The sequence below is a fragment of the Lonchura striata genome, chromosome 3 (assembly GCF_046129695.1).
Source record: "Lonchura striata isolate bLonStr1 chromosome 3, bLonStr1.mat, whole genome shotgun sequence".
Lineage (NCBI taxonomy): Eukaryota > Metazoa > Chordata > Aves > Passeriformes > Estrildidae > Lonchura > Lonchura striata.
Genome location: NC_134605.1, coordinates 93,272,267 through 93,300,147, shown reverse-complemented (window position 1 = coordinate 93,300,147; position 27,881 = coordinate 93,272,267). Strand labels below are relative to the sequence as shown.

The following is a 27,881-nucleotide window of genomic DNA, read 5'->3' as shown; positions in this document are numbered from 1 at the left end:
ATTGACATGAGCACAGATATATATCCATTTGAAAATTTAATCAGGTACCTGCCATTCTACTTTTTCATTTTCAGGAGACAACTTTGCAGTTCTTACACCTTTAAATTTCTGACACTTTGAGTGGTTTAACACTGTTTGGGACCCCAAGTTAGTTCACAATACATGTTTCTTTATTTTCTGGATTACTTTTAGGCCATCTGTTTTTTAACAGTAAATCTCTCTTTAGATCCTAGGTCCTGTGTAATTCTTACAGATATTGGTTCCTATTTAACAATTTTATCTGGTGTTCTACTGGAAAATGAAGTCAATACTGGGAGCAGATGATGACCTGTTTAAAGTGAGATTTAATCAGAGTTAACCTCAGTCAAGCAATGCTGATTTTTTTATTTTTGTTGTTAACACTATAGGAGCAACAAAATGTTAGAGAGCAATTAAGTTGAATTTGAGAGAAGTGAAGCAGCCTGAAGTAATGCTTTGTTTATGTGAGGAAATGGCCTAGTACAGCAGTGCTGGTGTAATGTTCATCACTCATTTATGAGCTGGGTGCTGTGTGCTGGATCAATGGGCTAAGGCCAGCTGTGTGAGGTTCAACAAGGCAAAATGATGAATCCTGCCCTTGGATGAAAACAACACCAGGCAGGGCTACAAGTTGGTCATGGGCTGTCTGGAAAGCTGCCCAGTGGAAAAGGAGCTGGGGTTGCTGGTTGACTTCAGCTGAACATGAGCCAGCTGTGCCTAGGTGGCCAGGAAGGCCAATGACATCCTGGCCCAAATCAGCAATAGTGTGGCCAGCAGGCAGGGCAGGGATTGTCCCCCTGTACTCAGCACTGCTGAGGCCACACCTGGAGTGCTGTGTCCAGCTCTGGGCCCTCACTGCGAGAAAGACATTGAGGGGCTGCAGAATGTCCAGATGGACATTGGGGCTAGTGAAGGATATGGAGCACAAGACCTGTGAGGAGCAGCTGAGGGAAGTGAGGGTGTTTAGCCTGAAGAAAAAGAGGCTCAGAGGGACCCTTATTGTTCCTACAACTGCCTCAAAGGAGGTTGTAGCCAGGTGGGGCCAGGCTCTTCTCCCAGGTAACAAGAGACAAGACAAGAGAAAATAGCCTCATCTGCACCAGGGGAGGTTTAGTTTAGCGATTAGGAAATATTTCTTCACTGGAAGGATTGCCAAGCATTGGACCAGGCTGCCCAGGGAAGTGGCTGAATCACCATTCCTGGAAGTTTTCAAAAATCCTGTAGCTCTGGCCCATGAAGTCATGGTTGAATGATTTAACATGGTGGTAGTGCTGTGTTGACAGTTGGACTTGATGATCTTAAAGGTCTTTTCCAACCTTAACAATTCTGTGGTTTCAATTCTTTTACATTGTTTTTCAGTCTCACTGTGCCTGTTCAGACTGTACTAGGGTTTCCTACCCAGCTGCAGGCTTTTTGGTTAAGACTGTAGTCTAGTCTTAGGACTTACCATTACGTCTTTGATAAATAATTTTATGATATATTTTGTAATAGTTTTCTTGATTTTGTGAAATATGTGGCAGTAGGGTTGCCTCCAGGAGGAGCTGTTAGACCTGTAAATTTACAGAGATAAATTGCAATTTAATGGGACTTTCATCAAGTTGTCCTTTTTTAGGCATCCCAGTACAGATAGTATAATTTTTGTGATATTACACTGTCCAGAATATATGCAAGAAGTGAAAAATGGGTGTCTGATGTGTCTGTGACAGCTGCTACATACTCCAAAATTGGCATCCTGTTATGAAATTTCTATAAAACACCCTTACATATTCCTTCTCCCACATCTGGGATATTTGACCTCTTAGAGGACAAGTGCAATCAGAGTTTCATCACTTGGCAGTAACCAAGAAGCCAAAAATTTGTTCTTTTGAGAGGAAACTAAATGGATGCATTCACAATATTGTATCTCATAACTGAAAATTTTTGGGTGGCCTCCATTAAATTTAATACTAAATAAATTGTTCCTGATGGACTCAATTTTAAATAAGGACTGGCACATCAAGATTTGTAGCTATATCTTATATGTGCTCATGGAACTTCAAGGAAGGATGTATTGAGACAATCTAACAGTGTTCTGCACCAAGTAACTATTTTTGGCTTTATATTTGTTTATACTGTCCTTGCATAATGAATACTTTTCTCACTAAAAAATATAACAAGCCAAGCTATGTATTCACCTAAACAATTTTGATCAGTGTTCCTGATTTTTTATAATTTTCCTGGATTGAGATATTAGAGAGGCAAAAAATACCAGTGTCTGCCAGCTGGGAATACCCATAGAAGGCACAATTTTAGCAAGAATGACATGTAATTTTATTCTATGTCTCTCTTCTAAAATATGGCAGAAAAGCAAGATGGATTAAAGAAGGTTACATACAGAAAGGGAATAGCCAGACTGGCATTGTCCACCTATCTTCTTTTGATCATTCCCTAAAGGTCATTTCCAGTTTGCTCAAGTCAATGAAGCCTGCACACTAAGCTGTGATAAAACTGCAGTTAAAAACAGTAGCAACTTTCTGATTATCTTTCATGGATATCTTGCACTGTGTAGACAACAAAGAGCTTTCTACACTTTCCTACCAGTAAAGAGCTTTATTCACTTTCCTTATGGTTGACATAGTTTGGCTTGTAATATCAATCATTAAAATAATTTTTATTTGCATAAAGAGACATCTGTTTTTCTCCTTCCCCTTTTCAGAGCTGACTTTGATGATTCTGCAACCTATTCAGCAGTTGCAACAAACGTCCACGGTCAGGCATCAACTAATTGTGCTGTGATTGTGCGAAGTAAGGCCTACTTCATATTTAAAATAATAAATAAATATAATAATTCAAGTCATTGAATGGTTCTTGTATGTTTATTCATAGGGTTCAGAGAGGATGAAGAGCCTCACCCAGCTGCAATAATGCCCTTCCACTGTAAGCCTTTTTTTTTTCTATTTGCTTAGATAATTTACGTCCTCTTGTCTGGGCAATGTCTTACAGACAAGAAAATTGGATACAACTTTCTTCTTCTGACTTTGATTTCTAAGCATTGAGTTACAGTAGGAGCTGTCCAGATGAGATGCTTTTGCTTTCCCAGTTGAATTTCTAGATCAGCATACAATATAACAGCAAATTCCATCTCCTGTTCAGATCAGACACTAATCTGTGCAACATACAATTTACTTGTGCTCAAGAATGCTTTCATTTTCTCATGCATAGTGCCCCTGTCATATGATGTTTGCTTCACCCACATTGATGTCCAGTTTCTGGAGAAGTTTGGACTCACTTTTGCTACTGAAGGGGAAACACTGACCTTGAAGTGTTCTATGTTGATCACTCCAGAGTTGAAAAGACTACGACCTCGTGCTGAGTGGTATAGAGATGGTAAGTTATCACATTGAATAGAATCTACCAGGAAAATGCTGGAGGAGACATTGAGGATACAGGTCAGGTTTAGAGCATCATATACTCATAATTAAATTTGGAATAGAGAAAAAGAAATATCTCTAGTTAGAATTTATAGTTCTGCACTCTCAATTAAGTGACTTGGTCAACATTTTCTTGTGCACACATTAATAGCAGCAGAAAGTAACCTCATATTGTGATAGTACAATAGTTATAACATTTACTTGGAAGAGATCCAAAGCCAGTTCTTAGATTTCACAATGACTCATAGTTGAATCCTGTGACCACTGAGCTGAAGGGTACTCACAGAGCAGTAAATTAAAGTTTGAAGTACTGAGGTACATCTCTCTACTTTAATCTTGCTCCAGCATTTATTGTGAATTTTATATTAAAATCACATCAATGTACAGTTAAGCAATATTTATAGAAGCCAGGCCTGATACACATATGTTTGCTCTGCTGTTTATGTGCCATGATTGTAGGTTTCTTGTCTTGCCTCTTTTGTCTGTGAAAACCTATGTTATGCCAGGTGAAGCAGTCTTACCATGAAGCACTCAGAATAACATCACTAAACTTATCATATACTGGGGTGAATGATACACAAACCCTACATGAGTAGATGTTTTTTCACTGCAGCAGAGTTTTGAAACATAAAACTAGCTACTTAGGGCTTAGGATAGCAGCCTGTTGTAGATATTTATCCCATCAGTTTTCACCAACCACAATCTGTGTAGGATTCTAAAGTAATTACTCTACTTGAGGATTTAAGGAAAGCTTTGGTTATTTTTCAATTGTTTGACCTAAGGGGACCACGTTTGAGACTGGTGGACTTCCAAGACTGATGTTAGGACTCGTCTCCAAAAAATTGGCAGAAATTTCCATAGTGGACAAAATGTGAAGAATAAACTAAGAAATGACAGTAAGATTGAGAAGGCAGTCAATAAAATTCAAGTTTACAAAAATCAGAAAAATAATTGTTTTGTTACTGCTTGTTATGCCTTTTGTTTCACATGTATCATACTTTTACATAGAAATTATTCAGGGAACAAACTACTACTTAATTTTTCATTCATATTTTTCTATCATTGTGGTTACTTCCTTGTGATGAACTATTAGATATCACCAAAGTAAAAAAATATGAGATAATAAAAATGCCTTTTTCTGTTTGATGAATAACCTAAAATCTAAGGCTGATCTTTTAATTCAGATTCTGTTCCCACTGAAGCACACAGGAATTTTGCTATATGCTTCAGGGTTTTTAATAACTAAAAATAATCCCTCACTTCACTCTCGGATGAACCATAATTTTCAAGGGTACCTTTACCTTGTCTCTTACTGGGCACAGTTTCTCAAGGTGCCAAATCTCTCAAATTCTAAATTTGAAACCTAATTTTCAAGGAATGCAGAGTATTATTCCACTTTTCATAGGACATGACATTTTCTTGCACTATGAACTAAAGCTTATGACCCTTTCTCTTTGCTCTTTCATAATAATGAGATAATTCCTTCTTGATATGTAACAATACTTTGTTTCTCCCCTTATTTAACTTAATAAGTCTTTACTTGTGAAAACCTGAGATGAAAACTTGGTCTGTTTTAAACCAATAGACTTTTCCTAGGGTGGCAGATAGGTGTTTATCCCATTATTCTACTTATGTGATGTGAAATAGGATGTTACAAACAAGCTTAGATTTTTCCTTCATTACAAGTACGCGGATCACAATATTTCCAAGGCACATGTACATTAACTGGAAGAATGTTTTGGCAAACACAGCAGAAATTCATGCACTATGAACCCATATTATGTGCTACAATTCCCTGTGTTGAGTCCCTTGAGAGCTGGAGGCAATGCATAAATATTAGCAATGAGAAGTTAATAACTTGTCCAGCATCATGAGGTAATATTTAATTCTACTCTTGCATTAAGACTGTACTCTGTTGAAAAATGAGTGGGTCTTGGGTCTTTGAAGAGACAGGAGCAGTTTCTGGTTGTTGTAAAGATGTTTATTGCATGAATACATCAATCTCAAAGGCATAGAGTTGAGAGTATTAGTCCATGCTAAAAGCTTTCTGGCATAGAGTCCCGATCTTCCAAGCAGAAGCAGCAGAAGCAGCTAGCAGAAGTTACTACCACCTCCTTTGCATCCCAGTACAGGGGGATTTTCTTCATAAATCATCAGCTAAAACCACAATTCTAAAGCCTTCTTCCCTACACCTATCTGAGCTTAATTCTAATGTGTGAAAGTAGTGTCAGTTCTTACACAAAATCTATGCATATAGTTCTATCTGTTCACGCAAACATTCTATCTGTTCTATCTAGAAATGCAAGCAGTGTGCTTCTATGTTTGTGTTATGTCTGGAGCTAAGTTAATTTTGAAAGGCAACACAACTGAACTTTAGGCTTTAGAACTTCTTACTAGCTAACACAGTCTCTTAAGGCACTTAAGATATATTTCTGCTTACTTAAAACTAAAACTTATACTCCTACTTCATGTCTGTGTGGCATAATGTATTTAAATTTCTCTAAAGGTTCCAATTCAATCCCTGCCTTCCTTTCTCTCTCTGAGGGATTCGGAGAGGCTTCTATTTCAGGCATTCCAACAGTACCCTTTCTAAAATTGTTCAGTTTGTGTTAATCAAATAAGAGCAACTAAAGCCCTGAGGTAGATATGTGTGATTTACTTCTAATAATTATACACAGGAGAAGTATGTGTTTATCTAGCATAAGTAAACTTCACACTAGTGAGAATTACTGAGGGTATCTAGTAGACTCCTAGGGGCATATAAGTCAGCTCAATTAAATCCTCTGAATTGATTTGGGATTTCACAAACATGAATATGTCTATTATTCACGGCCCACTTAGAACAATTTAGGATACTGAAAGAACCATTCAAGATACTGAAAGAAAAAAATCAAAATAATGCTTCAGGAATGTATATCTAATGTGGACATGACCAGCTGATAATAGGAATTTTCTGTTATTGATCTCTAATGTAATATAAACACTATAAAGCTTTATGAGCCAGCATTCTGCAGCCATTTATATACTGTAACCTGGAATAAAATAATTGACTTCAGAAGGAAAAATCATGGAGTGAAGTATCTAGACAAAATCTCAGCAGAACAAAAAATACATGATGAAAATAAGTTTCAGTATGTAGTAGTTCCCCACTCTTTGTATGAATTTTAATCAGAGTCATGTATTAGGAAAATTATCTTATCTATTATAAACAGCATGTGAGGTTTGAGACATGCTGCTTCTGAGTAGTCGTCTTCTGCAAGTAAATTCTGGGAAAAATAACAGATCACAACATGTGAATAGACTGTGAATAGTGAGAACTTGTAAATGTGATATTATTATGGCAGCAGGTTTAGGAATACTTGTTCTATAAATTGTCCAAACTTTATTCCAATTGTCTTGTCTACAAAGTCATTCATCCAGACCGCATTAAAAAACAAAAGCTTCTGCTAACTTCTGGTGGGTCTTTGGCCTTGTAGGGGGAAAAGAAGTTTTTCTGCTCTTACCAAACACAACTGCCTCCTCAATTTCTGCTATCAGGTACACATAAAGAAATGGGTGATTCTGGCCTTCGTAGAATCACAGACTTGCCTACAATTTCTATATATTCAAACTATGGTAGCTACCAATCCACAGAAACTTTGAATCTAAATAAGTGAACATCTTTTCAGAGATGCTGGTTAATCAATTTTTTTATGCATAGGATTTTCCACAGGGCTCATGCATTGATTAACTTTTCTAGGTGAAGATATTTTCTGATTTAATTTAAAGTACATGTCTCTCCACACAAAGTCTGAGTACCATTGTGACATGGCAGAAAGGGGACACACAGGTTTTCTGGGTAAGGATCTCATGACTAAGAATCTCATGGGAAAGAATGTGATTGAATTTGGCTTGTGTTCTTCTCATAAACTACTACATGCTTAGCTGATCATGCAATTTACTGCTGTAAGATTTAGTAGCGTGTGTCTGCCACATGCTTTACTATTGGAACATGTGTCATGTTTTCTACCTACTTATGAAACTCAGCTGGTAGGTGAGAACACTGATTCCTTTGCAAAGTTTGAGTGTTGGCTCCAAATCTATTTAAGCTGTAGAATAATGAACATTCAGAGATATTCAGATTTTTTTAAATACAGTTCTGCTGCATTGATTACAATAAATTTGTCTATGATTGGCCTTAGGGAGTTAAAAATCAAAAATAACCCAATCACCCTTATTTAAAAGGATGATATGAGAAAGACCCTTACCTAGCATAAAACATCCTGTTCACTCTTTTGTTCTGATTTCACTGGGCAATCAGATTAATGTGCATTAATCTTGGGTCACCACCTCTCACCTTTGAGAAGTTTAAATTTAATTTAATTCAATGCTCAACAGGCATGCCTTGAAGATTTAAGTTTCATGTATATTTATATCAGTTTTCAGATTAAAAAGAAATATATTTTTTTTAATTTGTAAGAAAAAGTTGAATAAACTGACATTTGACCTCAACAAGAAGCAAAACGTATTAAAAATGAAATAAGGTCCCACCCTGCATTCATTATAGGGTATGACAGCTTTTCATGTCAATATTTCTAAATGTAACATTTTTGTCTCTCTGTGTATTAAAAAGAATAGTGATGGGAATTTTGTGGCTGATACTGTATTCTGTATTACTAGACCTCATATTCTTTAAAATTTACTGATTGAATAATTTTAGAGAGATGCAACTTACTCTCTGTAGTGTTTTAATACTATCCAAAGCACTATCATCCTGAATAAAACTGGCATAAATATTAGTCTGTGTCCCTGGTCAACAGAGAACTGCACTAAGATGCAGGTTGTTCTAGCAGCACAGTAATGTGTCTGATGGGTCTTTTCTTCCAGATGTGCTGCTAACTGACTCCAAATGGACAAAGCTGTATTTTGGAGAAGGCCAGGCAGCTCTTTCCTTTACTCATCTGAACAAAGATGATGAAGGTTTATACACCCTGCGCATGGTTTCAAGAGGTGGAATCAGTGAATGCAGTGCATACCTGTTTGTAAGAGGTAAATTCTTAATCTGGTTCTTGAGGAGAAATTAAAATCGTTATACAGTTTAATTTATGAAAAAATTTCCAAGTAATTACTGAAGTATGAAAGAAATTTAGCCCTGTGGAATTTCATAGTAATTTGATTTATGTATAGTAGTCTGTATGAAAAACCAGTCACCTTACATGAATGGGGAGCTTCAAGAGGAAGCTTCTGGGGACATTTTGTTTCTTTGAGAACCAGAGCAACCATGCTTATGAAGAAACAACTTCTTTCTTTCTTGTCCATCTCCTTTCCTGATAGGAAATAAACACCTTTGCATACAATCATTTTTCACTGTAATGGTTTTGGCTTTAGAGATTGGACTTTGGGAATGAGGCTTGTTGGGCATTCTTGTATCTTGTGCCTGGTTTTAGGGATACATGCAAGAGAAAGCAAAAGAAATATTCCTACCACTATACCAGTCATAGTCATGTTATTAACCAGAGGAAAGAAACAAAGTAAGAAACTAACTGACTGAAGAAATACAATTTTCACAAGAGACATAGATAAAAGAAGGCAAATGTATTAAAATAGAATAAAGGTCAGAACTTTTCATCACATTTCAATGCACAGCTCTCAGTGAAGTAAAAATAAACTACATGTACCTGTGAATAGAAATTAGTATTCAGTTTTCTATTTTTTTCACTGAAAGATAAAAATATTTCTGGTTAAGCAGTTCTTTCACTCTATTTAATACATTGGACAACATCCTTGATATGTGCAAACTGGAACAGCCCCACTGAGGCCACTGTAGCTGCATTAATTTTAAACCTTGTTCTTCTTGGAAACATATTGGAACATATGTACCTTGTGGGAGTGTCATCCAGACAGTTTGTGTGGGGTAAAGGGAGTGAATGTCTTTTTCAGAGGTTTGAAATCCAACTTCCTCACAGGACTGGTGCAAAGGCCTCATCAGCTTTGCAGTATGTCTTGAACAAGCCACTCTGGCATCCTGATCTCATTAGAAACAATTTGCTAAAGCTATTTCTATCCACATTACATTCCAAGAAAGGCATTATTCAGGTGAAAACACCCATTCATATACAAAAATTTTCTTAGAAGTTTTTGTTGTAGTGATGGGTAAATTTTAGGCATCTCTCTTGTCTATTTTATACTAAATTTGATGCCTTTGCATGCCCAGGACCCTGGCCTTGTGCTTTGTCCTCTGGAGTCTCTAGTGTTATCTGTTGGCCATTCTATTGCCTTTTTTCATGTAGGCTGTGATCTGATACTGAGCACAAACCAAACTACTTCACAACTGATTGGAATTAGACTCTATAAATTTAGACTCTCTGCAAGTTTTTTTTTTTTTTTTTTTTTTTTTTTTTTGTTTTTTTTTTTTTGTTATAGAAATCTTCCTTTGAAGGGTGAGAGCTTTATTTGTTAAGAGATTTCATTAGGAGTTGTGGGTCCAGATTAGTCAATATCTCTCAAAATGAAGCCACAAAGGGTATCTTAAAGGTGGTATTTAGGACTATAAATATAACATAGCATTATAAATGTTCCAGGAGTTTGCAAAGTTTTCATTCTTTAACAGATTTTTTTTCCTGATCTGCATGGTTTTTATTGAGTATCTTGGTCTGATTGGTAACACATTGAGTCACAGCTTTCAGTGTGACAGAGAATCAAAAACACATGGGTGGGTTAAGCTTTTAATTCTCACAAAAAATAACACGTTTGATTCCTAAAAAGCTTTTCTGTACTCAAAAATATCCTTGAACAGTTTGTCTGTATAAAAGTATAGACATTATTGTCTTGAATCATTATTGCAGTGAATTAGTACATCATGAAATGTTTGGGCTTCCATTCATATAAACAAGTAGCACAATAAACTGAAAGTATTACCTTTGACTTTTTGATGTATATCAGAGGAGATGGGGTCAAAACCAATTTATTTTAATTTGTGGTCCAGATGCTGATGCATTGATCGCAGGAGCACCAGGAGCACCAATGGATGTTAAATGCCATGATGCTAACAGAGACTATGTTATTGTTACCTGGAAACCACCAAATACAACCAGTGAGAGCCCTGTTATTGGATATTTTGTTGACAAGTATGTAAACATTAGCATGTATTTAATTTTGTTAATTGCCAGAAATATGTATATACTGAATAGAGAAAAAAATACCATTATATCTTTTCAGTGTGTGTGTTCTTTGGATATATTTTTACAGATGCTTGGCACTGGAACTCAGTTACACATTGTGTTAAATTATGAGATTGTTCCCTGGAAAACTTTTGGCCCAGATAATTTAGTACATTCAGAGGAAAGTCTGGGCACAGTCTGGGAATTAGCAGGGGCTGGAGGCCATTCCAAGTAATATTTGCAGGCAGACACATTTTATCATACACTTAAAATGTTCAATAGTATGGATGTGGGCACATCAGAAAATGAGCCCTGACAGTATTTAATTTATAAAAACTAGAATCCATGGGCATCTTGAATTAGATTTAGTCTCTTTAATCTCTCTGCTGCAAAAGCTGAAACATAGGAGTTATTACATTATCATTTTATTTCTTTCTTGAATGTAGTACAACAGGAGCTCAAGGCCTGGACTCCTGGGAGCTGGCAGTTTAAATCAGACTGGCAGGCCTCTGTCCTTCAATGAGCTTTGCACTTTGCTGGGGTTCAGATCAGTGCAGGCAGCTGACAAGCAGAGGATCCAAGCACTGTTTTGTATGTTTTGCTCTCCCACTGAAGTGAATGCTTGCTCCTTGTAGCTGGAGCAGATCATCTTATCCTTAGTATCTGAAACTGTCAGTCAGCAAAGCCTTACTGAAATGATTTCATAATGTATTCTGCTCTGCACTTAAAAGCAACATTTGCAGCTCGCTGCTATTTGCTACCCTGTCATTTGGTCTAATTCAAAGATAACTGTCTGGGAAAAACAAAAAATAGAGGTTTATGAATGGTAGTCAGTATGAGGAAATTAACTTGAGACCTGGGGACTCTACCATCCATATCCAATTTATGCAGTACATAGATTATAGTAGTATTTCACCTATATTGTGTATAATCTAGTCAGATATGCCGTTTGACACATTGCTTGTATCACTGCAATGCCAAGGAGCCTTTGATCATGACACAACTTTTTCTGGTACAGTCAGGGCAAAAGAGAGTCTTCTACACAAAGGTATAGTAGTAAGACAAAAACTATATATGTACACAAAAAGCAGTCAGTATGAGGACATCACTCTGCTTCTTGATGACTCCTATACTCTGTAGCCCAATCATTCTGGGAGGGAAAGTCACAAAGAACTTTACTTGAAAATATGACAAAGAAGAGATGAAAATTATGAGGTAAATCTTGAAAATTCATCATGTTCTGTGGAGATGAATATTAAAAATGAAAGTGAATAATTTATTCTTTACATGGCAAGGAAGAGAACCAAGCAGATAGATTTGAAAAGGCAAAAAACCATGGAAGACAAATGACCTTTGCTTTATGAAAAAAACATGAATAGAGTGGGAATTGGATCTCTGACCAGAGAAGAGTGCATAAAGTGTGTGACTTTCATTAATGAGGTGTATGATTTAGCTCCTCAGCCTAGCAAAGGTGACTTCTGTGGTTCTGACCTAGTGTGGATAGCATGGGGCATATTTATTGTGAGATGATACTGACAAATGCTGTCTTCTGCTATTCCAAGATGTGAAGTAGGTCTGGAAAACTGGGTCCAGTGCAATGATGCTCCTGTAAAAGTCTGCAAGTATCCTGTGACTGGTCTTCAAGAGGGACGGTCTTACATATTCCGTGTGAGAGCAGTGAACAGTGCCGGCATTAGCCGACCTTCTCGAGCCTCGGAACCAGTTGCAGCACTTGACCCCGCTGACCTGGAGAGAACGCAAAGTAGGTTATTCAAGGCTTCTTTAAAAAAATTATTTGATTTAAGATTCTGTTTGCCCAGTTAACTTAAGGAGAAGAGTTTATTTCTTCGTTTGATTGAAAACACTACTTTGCAGTCACTACAGACTGCAAAGTAGTGTTTTGAGAGCTTCTCCATGAATAGAGTAAGCCAGCTTGCTCTGGGGAGTAGTTTGTTGATTTAGCCTTGTCCTAAACCCCTGTGTAGATTCCATATATTATGTACTTGCACACCTTCTGTTTCATGTCTTCCTTTTGGTCAAAGGGGAATTAAAGTAATTATGAATACCTTAAAGCACTGCCCCAGTGTTGCCTGTGAAATCTGAGCTGAATATGCAATTTCCTTTACATATATGTGTGTATGGTTTGTGATTAATTCTTATAACAAAAGTATAGTTCATGATACAATTGAATACTAATCTGCCTCAAAATAAAATCCATCTACTGAAAGTATGACTCTTGCTTTTTAGCACATCTTTGAATAGCACTATCTTATCATGTCCTGTTTTCCTATAAAAGTATAAAAAACCAGTATAAGACTTCAAGTTGACTCTATCTGGGGAAAGATTTAAAAACAACATTATAGAAGCAGAGGTATACGGGCTTTTGAACATGTGACAAGCAATAATTTGCAAGATTTGTAAATATATTGAACTATTTTGATAAACTAATTGAATATTTTGATTAACAGCTATTCATGTGGATGAAGGGCGAAAGATTGTGATCAGTAAAGATGACCTTGAAGGTATGTAGCATTTCTGCAATTTCAATCCATATACTCTAGGAATTTTGCATCATAATTAGAAGCATAATTTGAAAAGAAATCCATTAAGAAATAAAGACACATACATGTGAGGTTGAGAACACAAGTGAACAGTGAGGTCTAAAGGATGGGGATCATCACACTCTCAACAGCAAAACTCTTCTTATATGTTGACAGCATTTTTTCCACCCTTTTGCTTTTACTAGTGCTAAGCTGACTGAAATGGCTGAACATTTAATTGTCCATTTGATTGCCCATATTTCCCCACTTTCTAGCTTTCTGGGAGCTAAGTATAATTTTTTTTAGACTGATTTTGACTATCTGAGCAAGTTATTGCCATTCTCATAAAAAATTACACAATCTATCTCAATTCTTTAATATGTCTACCTGAATTTAGGTAGACAAATTGAGGTTGAATTGACCTGAATCGAGGTTATTCTTAAGCTTAAGGTTATAGACTAAATAATGTTTTTACTCAGGAGACTTGAAGAGATCCCTGACAACTTTTGAGACAGTTTGAATTTTTTCTGGTTTTGGTTGTTTCTCTATGGAATTATTTGGTTTTTATACTTGAATAATGACCTTCTTTACACTTAAACTGTTAAAATTATTAATTACAATGGCTCAAAATTTTAAAAAAAGTCTTTCTGCTCTCTTCCACAAAGGTTATAAAATTGTAACTCTAAAAATAAGACAATAAAAGAAAAATCACCTGGGAAAAAAAATGCAGTTTGAAGGAGAATCAGACATTAAATGGCTTTCCTGGTGCATGGACAGGACAGAGGAAGTTTCTCTACTTTTGTAATAGTAACCTAAATAAATTGATATGGGTATTACAGGATCAGAGGCACATCACAATATCACATCGTAATTGTCTTGTTTGGATTCATAGATCATTCTGCTCTCAGGATTGCCTTAGAATGATCAGGTCAAGTAAATGGCCACTCTGGAATAGTCATAAATAATGATATTTGGATTTCTGTGACATGAATGTGCATATTTAATAGAAGATGAATATTCAAATATCACTTTATGTAGATCGCTACTTTAATTTTCAAGATTGAAGACTATTTCTGAAAGACAATCTCAGAGATCACAAATGGTTTTCCTTTTTAGTGCAGGCTGATGAGCCATTCTGGCAATGATTCTGTACCACCAGGTTATATCATTACAAAGTATGGGAGCTTTTGTTTTTTCAAGAATGAAAGAAAACATGTTGAAATTTTGTTACCTGAAATCACTTGGAAGCCTTTTTACTTAATGTTGTGAAGGATTATTGTAATTTTTTTGACTATATGTCATCAATTTCCTCTTAAACTCAGCTGATTCATGTGCCTTTCTGAAGGAAAAAAATACATTTGTAGGAAATCAAATATAGAAAGCATTGTGAGAAATCAATTTTCATTGGATATGTCAATTTGCTTTAAAAAAGGTTTGGTTTTGATTTGGCAAATATAAATGATGAAATAATATCAGCGTATATTTTGAGTCTGGTTCATTCAACAGATATATATAATAATTTAAAATATCACTGCCATGATTTAGAGATTATTACTGAAATATTTTTCTATTTTTAAAAGACAAACATTTAGAGGATATATGCTCTTTTCTTAGCCTGAGAAGTGGAAAAATTTACCTTCAAAGAGCAAAGATTTTTTTATCACAAACCATAAAGATAAAATTTTTGGGTGTCTGCTGAGTTGCAATTTCTGACCTACTACCAAGTCAAAGCTTCTTCAGGGCTGTGTAGCTGTGCCTGTATAGAGGTCCATCATATTCCATCACAGGTCACTCTCCCATTTAATGCTGTTTTACCCCATTGTAATTCTTGGATAGCAGAACCCGATTTTTCTCAAGCTGCAGTCAGTGAGCATGGCCATGAAAGGCTGAGCTGAATTCTTCCTACCTGGCCCAGGGTAGGCAGGTTGTCTCTAACACTGCTGGTAACTCTGCAAAGAGTGGGGAGAGGGATTTGATCAGGCCACACTACGTGGTGGAGCCATCAGAGGGCTGGTGGCATATTTTTATGTCTCTGATTCCTAGATTTTAGAAGTGCTTCAGACTATACAGCTGATAATACCATCATGTTATAGGATATAGGGCTATTAAGTTCTGCTCCTTTACCCACTTTCCTCTTTGTTTTAAAGCTTCTTTTCTGATTGCACTTCCCTTCTAGCTATTTTTTTTAAGTTCTAATTTCTCATAATTCTTTAAACTTCTGTCTTTGATCAAAAAATGTTTGCATATAGTGAGTAGACTTTTTACTAGCAGATTGGAGTAATTCAAACGTGATCAAAGAAAAAAGTATGACAAATGCAAAGTTTCAGGGAGCACATTTAACCTTTACTGAAAGAGTAAGTAACTAGCTATTAATACTGAAGTTTTCTTTATCAAAATTTAATTGAAGTGATCAGGTAACTGCACAGATGATATCACAGCCCCTAATAGCTGAGCATTACAGTGCAGGGTGGGAAAGTTGAATCAGAAAGATGAGCTGTAGCATGAATGCTGACCCAGGAGTTAATCTGCTGTTTAACACTTGCTACATTTATTAATCTTACAGGGGATATTCAGATTCCAAGCCCTCCCACCAATGTACATGCTTCAGAAATCAGCAAAACATATGTTGTACTCAGCTGGGATCCACCTGTTCCCCGTGGCAGGGAGCCACTGACATATTTCATTGAGAAGGTACTTCACTGTGTAGTGGTGTTCTTTTGAAAGGTGCTTCATTGCTGTGTGCAGTTACACTCAAGCCATTTTCAGAACCACAGAATGAGTAATAAAACTAACACTTTCTGTGGTCTTCCAGGATTTGGAAGTGGGATATTAGAGAAACATGGATAATCAAACTTTAAGTTTTAATGAGCATTGAAATTGAAGGTCCAGAGAAAAGGATTCCCCTATGCTACTTGCTTACTGCTGTCTAAATGGGAACATTTAGTAGGGGGGAAAAAAAAAAAAAAAAAAAGATAAGAGATGTCTATAGTTTTCACAGTCCTACAGGCATGATTGTAAGTTTTCAGTCTCTATAAAAAAAGGGAAGTTTGTGTTAGTTCTGTTACTGTTTATAAAGGAATAAACAGTAACTCATAATTTGATCCTCACTTTTTGCAGCATCTACTGTACACTGACATTTCCAATTTATCCCCTGTAAGGTCACCAAAGAGGCAGATGCCTGTCTCAGGTTCACTGGCCCCTGGTACTCTTCATGGCTGCCTTCCTCTTCTCTTTGCATTGAAAGGAGACTCAGTGTTCACAGTAGGAGAGATTTGTTCTTCATCCACATAAGTGAATAAAATTTAGATAAATCTGTCCCTGAGCCATGTTTCCAAATTATATTGGATTAGAGCAACTTGTTACAAAGTTTTCCTAGTAGGTAAAATGGGCTTCATACCTGACCTCTAAAACACTTACAGGTCAAGCTATACTTAGTTTTTATGAATTATGCCTCTAGCACATGCACCCTCTTACCAATCCACAAATACTAAACCTCTTCATAAAACTGCCACACGTTCAATCTGAACCATGAATATTGTAGCAGCCTTTTCTCAGGCCCTTACTATGCAAGTTTTTTCCTTCACACATCTAAAACTCTGCACATTCCTCCACAGTTCATTCCCCAGCTGTCTTGTTCATGTCACTCCTCTTTTTGCAGACCCCCAGCTTGTCTTTTCCCTCTCAGACACACAAAAACCCCCTCCACTTCAAAAGAATCCCATAGCCATTTCTACACTCTTCATCATCCAATACTTGCTGGATGTTGAAGAAATCGATATAAAGTGAACACCACTCACTGGTTAAATTTTCCAGCAAGCATGACCATTTCTCCCACTCTGCCTTACAGATTCAAAAGAAGTAATAAAAATTTTCATTCAAACAAATGTCTAGTTTTTCTTTCTATGCAATGATATAACGTCTTTCTTGCATTTATTCTCACTTACATATGTCTTTGCTTATCTATAAATTTCAAGAATATAGATGTAAGGATTTTGAACCAGCTCTTGTCATGGAAGCACATTATTAGTTCCAGAATATGCAGAAATAGCCCAGATAAAAAACTCAGAAGTAGATTTTCATTGAGTGGACACCTACACTTGTTCAGCTGAATTTCATTCTAAGAATGAATTGGAAAATATACATCATCTGCTTGTTTTATACAAATAAATTTTTATAGCTCCAGAAACAGTACACAGCACTGACAATGATGAAAAAAAGTCTCAATTAAACACCAGACTTACTGAAGGAAAGTAAGAATGAGGACTAAAATGCTATTATTAGACAAAAGAGGTTCATTGTACTAATTAATACCTGAATTTAAAATCTTTTTGCATAAATAACTGATGTATAGGAATATCTTAGTTCATAGGTGAATGTTTGCTTTTCTGCTTTCCACTGTCGTCTGTTAATTTACAACAGTTTCTAATTATTTTATTTCAAATAAAGAAGATTCAATCCTGAAGAATAAAAATGTATTTGTAAAGCCTTTAAGAGACACAATATGGAAATGAGTTTTCTATGTTCTCTTGAAATACTTTTTTAACAGATAAATCAAATCAAACTGCAGAATAAATTGTGATGTTGATTCTTTATGAAAAGAATAAATTAATGTTTTTCATGGTATGAAGCAAAATCTATGGCAAAATAATATTTATTTCATATTTTACAGCTTTTTATTATGAAAATTATATTTCTTTTTTTCTGTTGAGAACACTAGGTGGGTTCAGTACCTATAAGAAAGATTTTGATATATGGACTCCAACTGTTTACATTATTATTATTTGTCTACTGTAAGTGTCATTATATACAGGGAAATTTCCAAGCACCTATGAAACACTGTTCCTCCTCTAAGAAATTCACAGTCTATAAGATTTTGTTCCTGGAATTTCTGTTCCAAAATTTTATAAATATATAAACTATATGCACTTCTCTGTGTAGAAAGGAAATTTTCTTCAATCTCTTTATTAGGCACATATGTTTTTGAAAATTTTGAAATTTCTGAAAGTTCCATGACTGATTTTTGGTTAGAATAAACAGTTTATGTGGGAAATCTAATGGACAGCAGATTTCTCTCAGAGTACTGATTTTCTGGCTCTCTTTCATGTGCAGTTGTGGTGATGATAATCTCAGCTTCTGCACTGAGAATACACAAAAGTAATTACTTCATTTGATGAATGCTTTTAGGGGACATGACCTTACTCAACAGAATAAATAAAGTTGTGAGTAAAGTAATGTTTCCCTCCCCACCTTCCTGCAGAATTTGGGTTAGGGCTTGTTTGCTTGACTCCAAAACTTTGGGTGCTCATGTGAGTTTTGCAGGACATGAAAGGAATTCCTTGGGGCCAATCACAGTTGACAGTCACAACCCTAAAAGAATGCTGGCTGTATGTATGTATTGAAGTCGAGACAGGCAAGGAGACAATGAGCTATTCAGACCTTTTTGTAGAGTAATGGAATGCACCAGCAATGAGAATTTGCATATGTTTAAGTCAGGCATTTGAGAGTGATCCTTCTCTCATAGCTCCTAAATAAATTCATGACAGGATGCAATACAACAATATGTTCACATTTTGACAGTTCACAGAAATTATTCATGGCTTTTTTTGTTGTTTTTTGTAGTCCATGGTCGGCAGTGGAAGCTGGCAAAGAGTCAACGCACAGGTTGCAGTAAAATCTCCTCGCTATGCAGTTTTTGACCTTGCTGAAGGAAAACCATATGTTTTCCGAGTGTTGTCAGCAAATAAAAATGGCATCAGTGATCCATCTGAAATCACAGAACCTATTCAGCCACAAGATACTATTGGTAAGGTATTAATTTTAAGACATTAATATTAAAAACAATATATATTTTACAAACTGGAAATAGACAACTCTCATTAGATTAGTATAACTACAATAGTAGTAGTTGACGTTTTTGTGTTCAGTTCTGTGAAGGATTTAAAAAAGACAAAGATTTTAAATTTTAGAGACTTTCCTGAATTTTCCTAGTGATCACAAGCCTTGCTACTGAAAACAATAATCAGTATTACTATTTTTAGCTATTCACTCTTCAGTGGTCTATTAATGCAACATCAAAAAATAGGTTGATCACTAAATTAGATAATTATATTTTCTGGCTCAGGTAATTATATAGTACCTAATTACCTACAGTTTCAGCTAGATAAGGTAGCCTTTCCTTTCTTTCTTAGTATTCTGAGCTGCAAATTACTGCTAGTGCACTATTCCTCTGTCATACAGATGAGTAGACTTCGGGGAAAGATACAACTACATATTCAATGGTGATTTTCCAAATAAAAATTAATTGTTTATCTCGGGATCACATTCAAAAACACAAATGAAAATTTAGGGAGCGGTTATTCATCTTGTTTTTGAAATATTTGTTTTGTTTTTGCAGTTTTACAGAAATCACACATAATAGCTTGATGTATTGATAACTGTCAATAAGTGAACATCCTACTAGTATGCTTTCTAGCAATATAAAAAATATTTACAGTATATGATATACCATAGTTAAAAAATATAGTCCATACTTTCAGCTTGATCTGTAACTACGTGACAAAGAAAAGCATCTTTTGCTTTCATATATTCTTGATTTGATGTCTCATTAATGCACATAAATTATTTAAACCATTCAAAATTCACCAAGGTAGAGAAGAAAAACACTGTATTTATTGCACTTAGTACAGAAAATAAGCTATCCCTTCAGGATTAACGCAACACCTTCTGCATAATCACAGCTTTAAATAAAGCACCATTTAAAAAGAAACTGTTTTAAAGAGAAACTTCAGGAGTATTTTCAGAGACAGAGTTTGCCACTTGAGCTAAAGTATAGCAGAAACACTTGACTCCTTTTAGTTGCCTGCATTTAGTGTCATTTGATATTCTTAAGGGTGACTGGGACACCTTCATGGGGATGGCAATCCTTACTCAGTGATTATTGGTACCTCATGAGCTGAAACTAAAGAATGGTTGGGGTATCCTAGGCTATCCTAAATGACACTGAAAGTGATGCAACTGAGTGGTAAAGAAGTATTCAAGTTTGAGGTTAAAATCTAAATTTGGGTGTTTCCAAACACAGGTATGTTATCTACACGTGCAGTAGATGCTTCTGCTCTGACTGTTGCAATTGGAGCCTAGAATATAAGGTGGCTGATGTTGTCATAAGTTGCCCCATGTCACCCAGCTGTAGAGTGTCTGTTTTGGGGTGAGATGAATAATATTCAGCACCCTACTGAGCACTGATGGAATGCTCAGTTTACCTGGCCACAGTGACATCCTTTTCAAATGCTTTCAGTTTGCCATTTCAGAGGACTGTAGGGATTATCTCCTGAGTCATATCTGACAACTCCATGAAGAAGTGACAGATGGTCCAAAATGGCCCTAAATTTATTTATTTGTGTAACTGAGTTAAGCCCTAGCCCACTATAGTGGCAGCTCAAGAATATGTGCTTGTAGACACACACATTTTCATATCTGTATGCTTTTATCCACACTCCTATTTGAAAATATGTGCTCCTATAATTGACTATTGTATAACCAGACTTAAAGAAATATACTAAAATACATATCATATAACAATATTAACATGGTAGGAGTAGTTATAGCTGTAGTGATTAAATATGATCAAATTATACAGTGTTTCATCTAGTTCAAATTATTTTTCTTTTTATGTATTTTCTAATATGTATATATTTTATCTCTTTTTCTCAGTTTTACCATCTGCACCTGGTCAGGTGGTGGCCACAAGGAATACAAAAACATCAGTTGTAGTTCAATGGGATAAACCAAAGCATGAAGAGGATTTATATGGCTACTACATTGAGTATTCTGTGGTGGGATCAAATCGCTGGGAACCCAGTAACCATAAACCTATTAAATATAACAGGTATTGATAGTATTCCTTTATTTTTGTGAAGTTTGAAAACTGCAGGATATTTTTAGGACAATTTATATGCTAAGACATAGGATTATAATTGACGGAGAATGTTGAATGAATGTGAAGAAAAACAGTCTGCAGATTCTCAGAGCCACGATTTCCAAATTGCAGGGCAATTCTCCTCATCTTTTTATTTTTTTGGCATATATTTTCCTATTCCACAACTTTGAGTTTTAAAAGCAGATTCTAGAGACATGATTCTGAGTGTCTTGGACATGAGTAAGTGCAAAATATGCCCTTTTAAAGTATAAGTTATGTTGTGGGGTAAACAGATCTCATGAGGAAAAGTATGAAAAAGGAGAGGGAATTCTACAGCTTTATCATAGTCCATGAATAACAGAGCAAAAGGTCAGGCCATTTCTGCTATAAATATGGTGGCAAAAGTGCTTTGGCAGCTGACACTATTGTGCAGAAAAGCCAAGTGTCCCATTCCAGAAACATCAGAGCTCCCTGATCTGTTACATCTCTAGATAAAAAACAGTAGACTCTAATTCCCTTGTCACGACATTAGCACTGTTTCAATTTCTGATGATTTCTTACTCCCTCCTGAAGATATCAAACTTCACTATGAGATTCCTCAAGCAATTTCCTCTGTGAAAAATCATATTTATTTTTATTGGAATCAATCACCAAATGCAAAGATTAGATTTTTCGTTTGTATTTTCTATAAAAAGCATGTAATTTTGTGTAGTGGATTATATCAGTCATTAACTGAGTGACTTTGTATTCTGATGAGTCCTTTTTTCAAGTAGTCAAGAAATTTGATTAAAAAAAAGTAGAGACTAATTCTTGGTCAAAGGGGGTTGAGAAAGCACAACAATAAGAAAAAAACATTTCATTTATTTATATGTGAACATAAATTACAATAGGATAGCTCTGAGTATTTTGTTTAGTGCAGTAATTACCTAAGAAACTCAGATCAAAACTGAAAACTATTTTTGACAACGAATATAAAACTACAGTGAAAAATACATTTTCTTCCCAGAATAGATTAGAATTTAGCAAGATAAAGTTTAGAGGGAATAAATTATATTTTATCTGACTTCACCTGCTAGATCAGTACTAACAATCTAATGAGTACTGCAATTTTGTCTGCAGTGTCCCTTCCATTATATTGTACTACATCATACCTTTTACAGTTTTCCTCTTGGAAATATTTTCCTTTGTGAAGCACTCATGAAGTTGAGCTTTTTAATTGATACAACAATTTCATGTTACAGAATAGAATGATTCCCATAAAAGATACACTAATATGTGATGCTATTTTTTTTAACCCAGGTTTGTTGTTCATGGTTTGGAAACTGGAGAGCAATATGTCTTCCGTGTGAAAGCTGTGAATGCTTTAGGATTGAGTGAAAACTCGCAGGAGTCGGAGGCTGTAACAGTGCAGGCAGCCCTTAGTAAGTGTGATTCTGTGCAACTCATCTTCTTCTTCCCCAAATGAGTGACATATCTTCAGCAATCATCTCCCTTGGTCTGATTCACTATAATAGCATACCTTGCAGCTGTCATGCACATCTGTTTAATGATGTCTATTCTCTGGCATATGAATATTCTAGAGAAAATACACTGTTTTATAGAAAAAATTTATTTATAATGACTGTTAGAAATATTGGGTAAGATGCACTTTAATGACCAGATTGCCTTTTGCTCCTAGGCTGTATAAAAGAAATTTAAATACTGATTAACTTAGACAATTAGTTTTTGAGTGACTTGGAGTGTTACAAAACATTTTAGCATGGTATCTGCTCCATTTATAAGAGTTTCAGTAAGTTTTATTTCTCTGTAACTGAACCAAACAGAAAATCTTTTTTGTTTGCTCCAGGTTGGAGCACAATCTACCTCCTCTGTTGTCCCACAAACAAAATTTCTGTGTAAGATCAGTCATGCAGGCTTCAGTGGGAACGGTACAAGTTGACTGAAGTGTTGAATAAGTATTTACAACAAAGAATACACAGATCTGGGCTATCGTAGTTCAATTTGAGTTAAGGGACAGTGTCATTTCCATACTGAAAAACTTTAAATAGAACATGTTTTCCCCAGCAGAGTCCCCTCCACCTCTTGGAGAAGACCAGTAGACATATTTGTGAGAAATAATCCTCTAAAAGATTTATAATTCAGTAGCCAATAGGCAGTAAATTTGTATGTTACTGACAAAGTTACTCTATTTGACTTTTTTAGGAGGAAGTGTGTCTCATATGGGTAGGTGGTGCATGGACACTTGCACATCTATCACCACAATATTGTAAATGCACTTGCACCTTATTTTCACTGTGTGCTTTGGAGATGAGGATTGCATGGGGTATTATCACCAAACACAGAGCATGTGGATCTTACACACACTGATAGGACATGGACAGCTTTTATCCATTTTTGTAGCCTTTAGAGGAATTTAGCAGGACTATTTATAGATGACCTAGTATTAGTGTGGCCAGAATCTTTCTGTAGTATTACTTTAAGATTATTTACAGGAATTTACTACAGTCATTCTTATTTACCAAGAAGTGGCAGTATACACAAAGGCCATTATTTTGTGACCTCTGAGTATAGCACCATATCTGAAAAAAAAAAAAAAAAAGTATTAAAGGACAGTTCTGCTGATTACTGTCAGTTTTCATGGTGGTCACTAGTACAGCTACAGGATCAGGGACTGTACTAAGGTCTTTGCTAATGTATTCTCTTCTGAATGAGGTAAGTTACATTCTCTCAAGTTATCCTGGTAATTCAGCTGAAAGTATCAGATCAGCTTTAGGGACAGGTGTTTAGCTGTACTGATTGAAGCACTCCAGTGCCAAGAAATACATATCTTTGGACAGACTTTCAAGCATGGATGACAAATTCAGAACTGCTTGCTACAAGGCATGCTTGCCAGTAGGAGGGGATTAAAAAGCTCAGAGAAAGGGTTTTCTTCATCCTTAGGTGACAATTCTGTTTCTGCTACAGAAGGGAGTAAACCCATGAAAGGAACGTCATGAAGGACATTACTTCTCTGCCTCAACATAGTCTGAAAGTCTAAATATCTTCTGTTCTTTTACTAAAAAGCAGTCACACTTTGAATAAAACATATAATATCAGGACAGTACAGGAAAACTGTGGTGGCCACAAATCAGTCAGTCACATGACTCAATTAAAGTTTATAATATTTTTTCTTTTTTTACTGGATGATTTTTACTGTATTCCATATGTATTTGAGCAGCTTGTTTTTTTCTTCCTAGGAAGAGGTCTTCTGACCCATCTTAATCTTTTAGCATAATTTTTTGTTTGAAGATGCTGACATTACTATTTCCTCGCAATCATCTACTCTTCCTTCCTACCTTCTGAGAGGGCAAAACGTTAGGCATGTTTATATCTGGTGATAAAATGAATGTTGCTTAGCAACTTTACAACCACTTTGCTCTCACTGTGCAGCTAAGAGCACTATGCTGCAGAAAACAGAAGCAGTATCAAACGTGCTAAGAAACTTCTACACTGCAGTGTTTTAGACTCTGTCCTAACTCTCAGCTTGCTTATTTCCTTGTAGCTTGTCCTTCATATCCTCATGGTATCACTCTTCTGAACTGTGATGGGCATTCAATGACCCTTGGCTGGAAAGCACCAACGTACAGTGGAGGTTCACCAATCCTTGGTTATTATATGGATAAACGGGAAGCTAACCATCAAAACTGGCATGAAGTCAATTCTTCCCTTATTACCCAGACGATTTATACGGTTAGTATTTTTTTCCTCATTATATTTTTGCAGTTGATTTGAAGTTTTTCTTTGGACTTTTTAAAATATGAAAATAGAGAAATTCTTTAAATACTTCAACAAAATTAGGCACTTCCATTCAGAGTGCAGCAATGTTACACCTGGGCTAAAAGATCAGTGCTGTGAAGTTCTAATACAAATGAGACCATTGAGATAAGTAAATTTTGCAGGCAAAAGTGTGAAGCACATTTTTCACAAGGAATAAGAGGAATGAGCTATAAAATGTTTCCCAAACTATTTTTGTTAATGATCACTGTATACATCACCACTATAATAACATACAGAGAAAGGATGGAAACATTTAGCAGGACAGTAACTGCTCTCTGTAGAACTGAGGACTTGCAAACGAAATGGAGAAGGGATGAGAGAAAATGTGTCTCTGTTCTTACTCTCAAAATCTGCCTTCAGCATAAACATGCTGAAAAAGCATGTTTATTAATGAACTCAGCATTATGTCTCATCACCACCTCCACAGAGTACAGTTTTGAAATAAATTATTTCTGGTTGCACTTGCAATTTATGAAATGTTTCTTACAGGAATAGGAAAATTTGGATGTGAACTTCCATGAGGAAAAGTTAGGGAGATAAGATATAGCAAGTAATCAATCAATGTGATACTTTTTAAATTAAACAATCAGATTTTACAGACAAATACTTAAAATTTTATTTCTGCAAGTCAGCAAGTTTGCTGTAAACCTTAGGGCAGAAGTAAGTCTTGCAGGTATTTGACACGGAAGTAGAAGATAATGATGCAGATGAGCTGAGGAAGAATATTTCATGCTCAGAAAGCAGGCAGCAATACTCTGCCTGCATGCATGCATGCCTGCATTCTATGACTGGCATCTCTGCGTAGCAGATGGACCATGAATGGTGAGAAAGAAAAAAGGGACAGGTAGGATAGGAATGAAAAGGCAATACTAAGCAATGCTTTCCACATATTTTTATTTTTAATGCATTTGTAAACAAATGAGTAATATAAATTAGGGCTTACCATTGAGAATTTAACTAGGTATTTAAGTGTCACCCCTGCCAGTAACTATATTTATGCCTAAAGGTGCATCTTCATACGTTAGTTTGAATGGCTAGAATCTGAAATACTGATGGTAAACAAAACCAAGACAGCTTTTAGTAGCACAGAATATTTTATGACATACTGCCAACAGAGAATGCCCAAGCTATTCAGTACAGCACTGGAAAATCACTGAAGCTTGAACCTTGTCTGATAAGATATTTCTATGGGAACCCCACAAATATTCTTTCCCTTAATAACCTGGGATTTCAAAATCATTTTCACAGGTTGATCTGTTTTTTGTCTTGTGAGTCACACTTTGTAGCTCCTTGTCTTCAGGAAATTATGTCTAAATTATTTTAGAGCCTGACTTTTCTGTTACTTTGTTTGCTTTGGTCTTGAAATTGATGCTACCTGATATGTTTGTTACCATCACATGTTTTTTTATCATTAAAAAAATTGCACCAAAATCCTTTTTTATCTCACATTTTCAAAGACAACTATTTATTAATGAAAATCTAAAACTGGTATTTCCACTAGGAGTACCACTCTTAGCTGTCTCTCTTGAGACCTATGATTAAATATAACTGTGAAAAAATTATTCAGAGGAATCATGTGTAGAAGACTTGATTTTTTGTATTTAAGTGTTCTGAAAGAAGAAGAATGGAAGAGGGCTGCTGCCATGAGGTGCTCTGGGTGTCAAGATATTAATGTCTTCTAGTCCTCTACTTTGATCTCAAAATCTGAGAGGCTGGTGTGGGGATGGGCTCATTAGATAAATCAGAGTTCATTTACTGGGGATGTTTGCAGAAGATTATTATGGGATTCTGCTCTTCCAGTTACTTTCATACCCATTACTTTCTCACTTTCTAATGGTAAGTAACATTAAGAGAAAGATTCATACACACCACAAAATACTACTTAGAGGCTCTTGCCTGGAATTATATCAGCATATTGTGGAACTAATTGGATTGTTTTTTCTTTTATTTTTCTATGATTTACTTTTCTCCCTAGGTCAGTCCTTTGTGACCTTTTTAAGCAAAGCACAGTTTTAATTGTTGATTAAGTGAATGCCTTATGAACAGCCATTCACAAACAATGCAAGAAGGTATTTAATTTTAGAACACTCACACATATGTACCTGCTAGTGATCATTCATTGATTGGGCTCCTTGAACCTTTGCTCTAAACTCTTACAACTTTTCCTGCCAATATATGAGTGCTGTTATTCCTCTGATTATGTGACTGAAACATGGACATATAATATAGAGCTCTGCAGTGTGTTTGGTTTAAGAGTAAAGTATTCAAATTAGACCCTTCAGCACAGAAGTAAGGCCTGATAATCAATTAATGAACGCTTATATCCAAGAATTTATTAAATGAATATAAATAATGGCTTTTGATATATTTAATTGTTTTCTCCAATGAAAAAAGGTAGAGGATTTGATTGAAGATGCCTTCTATGAATTCAAAGTTGCTGCTGCAAATCTGGTTGGAATAGGTCAACCTTCAGACCCCAGTGAGCATTTTAAGTGTAAAGCCTGGACTATGCCAGAACCTGGTAAGTATATCAGTTCTTGATGAATCTCAAAGTCCTTAAAACACAGCCATGGAGTTCTAGCCAAACTCTGCAGGATGTCTTTTGCTTAATTTCTTCCATAGTTCCTGTTGAGTTTGCCCTTGCTTCTGAGATCTGTTAAAAGTTACTGCCACACATCCAATGATGACATCTATTTCCTGGGAAAATAAGTATTTTTCAATGCTGGGTAGAGTAACTATAACTTTACCTTCTGCGAGTCATTTGCCTGCTTACAAATCCCCCTCTTTTTGCCCTCTAAAACAAAAATTGCACTATTAAGTTCCAAGTTAGTTCCTTTAAATGCCCATATTTTTTGCTGAAAAACTGTTTGTCTTTATGTTTTTTAGCTAAATTTGTCAGAGTTCAAAAATCTTACCATATGGATTTAATGACAACAAAGCTGTCAATAATAAAATGTTTACTCTCCTGACCTTAACTTTAATAACATTTTCTTATAATCTCATAATATTTAGTGTAAATGCATCATCATTTGAACAATTTTTT

At 35.7% G+C, this 27,881-nt stretch overlaps 1 protein-coding gene across 2 annotated transcripts in view; it reads left to right on the top strand.

Annotated features, from left to right (window-relative positions):
* The window catches only part of MYOM2 (myomesin 2), a 119,737-nt gene that overhangs the window by 59,554 nt on the left and 32,302 nt on the right, over nt 1–27,881 (top strand). For both annotated transcript variants that reach the window (XM_077782382.1, XM_021551264.3), the window contains 13 exons: nt 2,714–2,802; nt 2,884–2,934; nt 3,220–3,384; nt 8,295–8,456; nt 10,393–10,534; nt 12,130–12,329; nt 13,036–13,089; nt 15,671–15,798; nt 18,727–18,910; nt 20,818–20,992; nt 22,322–22,443; nt 24,564–24,751; nt 27,233–27,359. In XM_077782382.1, coding sequence (XP_077638508.1) covers nt 2,714–2,802; nt 2,884–2,934; nt 3,220–3,384; nt 8,295–8,456; nt 10,393–10,534; nt 12,130–12,329; nt 13,036–13,089; nt 15,671–15,798; nt 18,727–18,910; nt 20,818–20,992; nt 22,322–22,443; nt 24,564–24,751; nt 27,233–27,359 — 1,787 coding nt within the window. The remainder of the gene's footprint in view (nt 1–2,713; nt 2,803–2,883; nt 2,935–3,219; nt 3,385–8,294; nt 8,457–10,392; nt 10,535–12,129; nt 12,330–13,035; nt 13,090–15,670; nt 15,799–18,726; nt 18,911–20,817; nt 20,993–22,321; nt 22,444–24,563; nt 24,752–27,232; nt 27,360–27,881) is intronic.